At 51.0% G+C, this 2,394-nt stretch overlaps 2 protein-coding genes across 2 annotated transcripts; both read left to right on the top strand.

Annotated features, from left to right (window-relative positions):
* The first annotated feature begins 101 nt into the window (after positions 1 to 101).
* On the top strand, positions 102 to 645 carry NGA_0492200 (uncharacterized protein). The gene is made up of 2 exons (XM_005853955.1): positions 102 to 151; positions 405 to 645. The coding sequence occupies exon 2, from the start codon at positions 424 to 426 to the stop codon at positions 553 to 555; it is 132 nt and encodes a 43-aa protein (XP_005854017.1). The 5' UTR covers positions 102 to 151; positions 405 to 423; the 3' UTR covers positions 556 to 645.
* A 774-nt stretch (positions 646 to 1,419) lies between these two features.
* On the top strand, positions 1,420 to 2,369 carry NGA_0492100 (leukocyte receptor cluster member 8-like protein; the record flags this gene model as incomplete). Its single annotated transcript, XM_005853954.1, has 3 exons — positions 1,420 to 1,476; positions 1,641 to 2,054; positions 2,241 to 2,369. Coding segments are annotated over 3 exons (600 nt in total), but the record flags the coding sequence as incomplete, so codon positions are not given.
* Positions 2,370 to 2,394: the final 25 nt, after the last annotated feature.

Here is a 2,394-nt window from a genome sequence, read left to right as displayed (position 1 = left end):
GGCGGGAGGGCGGGAAGGCGGGGGTGGAAATGTGATGATGCAAACAGAGGCCCAGGAATCCCTGCAGTCCATGGTAGATAGACGGTGGTTGGCGACCATCCCGCCCACGGATAACGACGACCTTTACATCTTGGAGTTCGCGCGGGAAAAGGTACGGGACAGCGGGGGGGAAGCATGGGTGGAGGGAGGGAGGGGAGAAGGGTGGGAGAGAGAAAGGGCGGACAGGAAGGGCGACATCCTCTGTGTGTCGCTCAGCTCCCTGCCTTCCAACGTCACCCGCACACTCTCATCTTGGTTTTTGAAGTGCTCCTTTTTAAAAAAAAGGTCCTTCTTACGTTCAGGCCCCCATCCTCGTGTTTACTTGCCCTTGTTGACTCACCCTTGTCCCCGTTTCCCTCGACCAGAACGCCCTCGTCCTCTCGAATGACTGCTTTCGAGACCATTGCGCCCGGGACCCGTCCTTGCGTCCATTCCTGCAACGCAACCGGGTGTCTTACACGTTCTTTGCGAACGATTTTTTGCCCAATCCGGGGCATGTGGGCTTGCAGGCTCTGAAATCGAGAAGGAATGAGGGACAGAAGGAGATCGGAAGGCACTAGACTAGGTGGGAATACTGAGGAGTGTGGAGCGTTGGTGGGGGAAAACTCTGATAATATGCTTGACGACCCATGTTGAAAGGTGGGGAGTGAAGCGTCCGAAAAATGCAATTGCAGCTTAATGTAGATAGTTCAGTCTTTACACTGTGAAGTAAGCAAGCGAATTATGTATTTTTTTGCTGACACTCCTACTCGCTTATTCTGCCTTCCCAGCTGTTGTCTGTACTTTTATTTGTGCAAGGTACGTCCCAACGTCCTACTGGCTCTCATTATTGGGTATGACAGGTCATCAATACTCGCCGGCATCCGTATAGTGGGAATTTTTCTCGTGTGTAAAATGCAATGGCTTTACCTACATAAATGACGATCATCAGTATGTGAGATCGCACACCTCAACTAGATTAGGAGACCTGTACCTCGAGTACTATATCATTTATTCTTATATCCTTATTAAGATAATTTACCTTGAGCACAAACAAACTTTGGGACGTTTAATGTTCATCATTAACGTATATTTCCAACTTTTACACGCTTTTTAATTCAACACACATGGGCAAATGCATGAGCTGACCGCGTGTTAGCGATACAAGTAGTATTTGTTGAGTCGTCTTGGTCTTACTTCTCGAGAAAAATTGATTTCCACCCCACGCTTCGCTTCTTGTGCTTCGACAAGGCTGCCAAGACGAAGATCCTTGTTGGCGATTTCGGCGATGCTTCAACATCCTGACGCGGGCAGTGTGGGACTCCTTTGTGATGAACAGAACTATACACGATGAGGCCTCACTTGTATCTTGCTCCTTTTATTTTCGCAGGTGGTTGCAGCTTTGACCAGGTTGATGAATCGATTGATGGAAAAGACCACAGCCAAGCGCGAAAGAAGGTAAGTAGGAAAGAAGCGGAAACGGCAGTTATCCTGGGTTAAAATCTGTTGACTTACTTCAATGCGCTCTAGCAAGATACGAGTGATGACAAGCAAACGGCGATATATTGGGCTCAGGACTTCGTCGAATGCTTCATCTAACACATTCCATGGGGCATCAGCAGATATTTCAAGCAATAATACTGCCAGCTCCAGAAGCATTGAAACAAAGTTTACGAGTCGTTCTGCCCGCAAAATGTCAGCATCTTAAGCCTCCTGGTCGGTTTCAGCTGACAAAATACTTAGGGATGAAAGTGAGCAATTCCATGGCAATCAGTCAAGCCTCCTCCTTTGCCGATCCCGAGGAGCTCCGTCGACGCCAAGCGCGCGCGGCTCGTTTCGGCCCCTCCCTGTCCACCTCGGTGCCCTCACCCTCCACTTCTACACACCCTGCGACGCTGAAGAAGAAAGAATCTCGGAAAGGCCAAGTGCGGTACGGGCCAGTGGTGGGGACTTGTGTTGTGGTGGAGAAAGACTACACGCGGTCGGCGGACGATTTCGACCCTGCCTTGGTGCGGCCGCCACCTGTACTGCAGGAGGTAGGAAGAGGAAGAGGGGACAAAAAGGCGATAGACAAAGGAAAAAAAGAAAGATAAAAATAGCAGCAGTGGCTCTGTAAAGGGAGCATGCGGGTCTCCGTGAGCCAGTCATAGTCTGATGGTGCTCCCCTCCCATCTCTCTGACGGCGTCATCGCCTTTCCTCCTTTCCCCCCCTCTTCTTCCAGGCGCTGCGCTGCGTAAAAGCCCATTGGGCAAAGCACGAGGACTATGCACATGCCTGCTCCCAGTTGAAAAGCATCCGGCAGGATTTACGGGTGCAGCACGTGGAGGACGCCTTCGCCGTCCACGTGAGGAGGGAGGGAGGGAGGGAGGGAGGGA

This window comes from Nannochloropsis gaditana (genome assembly GCF_000240725.1).
Source record: "Nannochloropsis gaditana CCMP526 unplaced genomic scaffold scaffold671, whole genome shotgun sequence".
NCBI lineage: Eukaryota > Eustigmatophyceae > Eustigmatales > Monodopsidaceae > Microchloropsis > Microchloropsis gaditana.
The sequence above is the reverse complement of the archived record's forward strand: the minus strand, read 5'-3'. Positions and strand labels throughout refer to the sequence as shown.

Coding starts and splice junctions, on each gene's coding strand:
- NGA_0492200 (XM_005853955.1), top strand. CDS start 424: ATGACTGCTTTCGAGACCATTGCGCCCGGGACCCGTCCTTGCGTCCAT.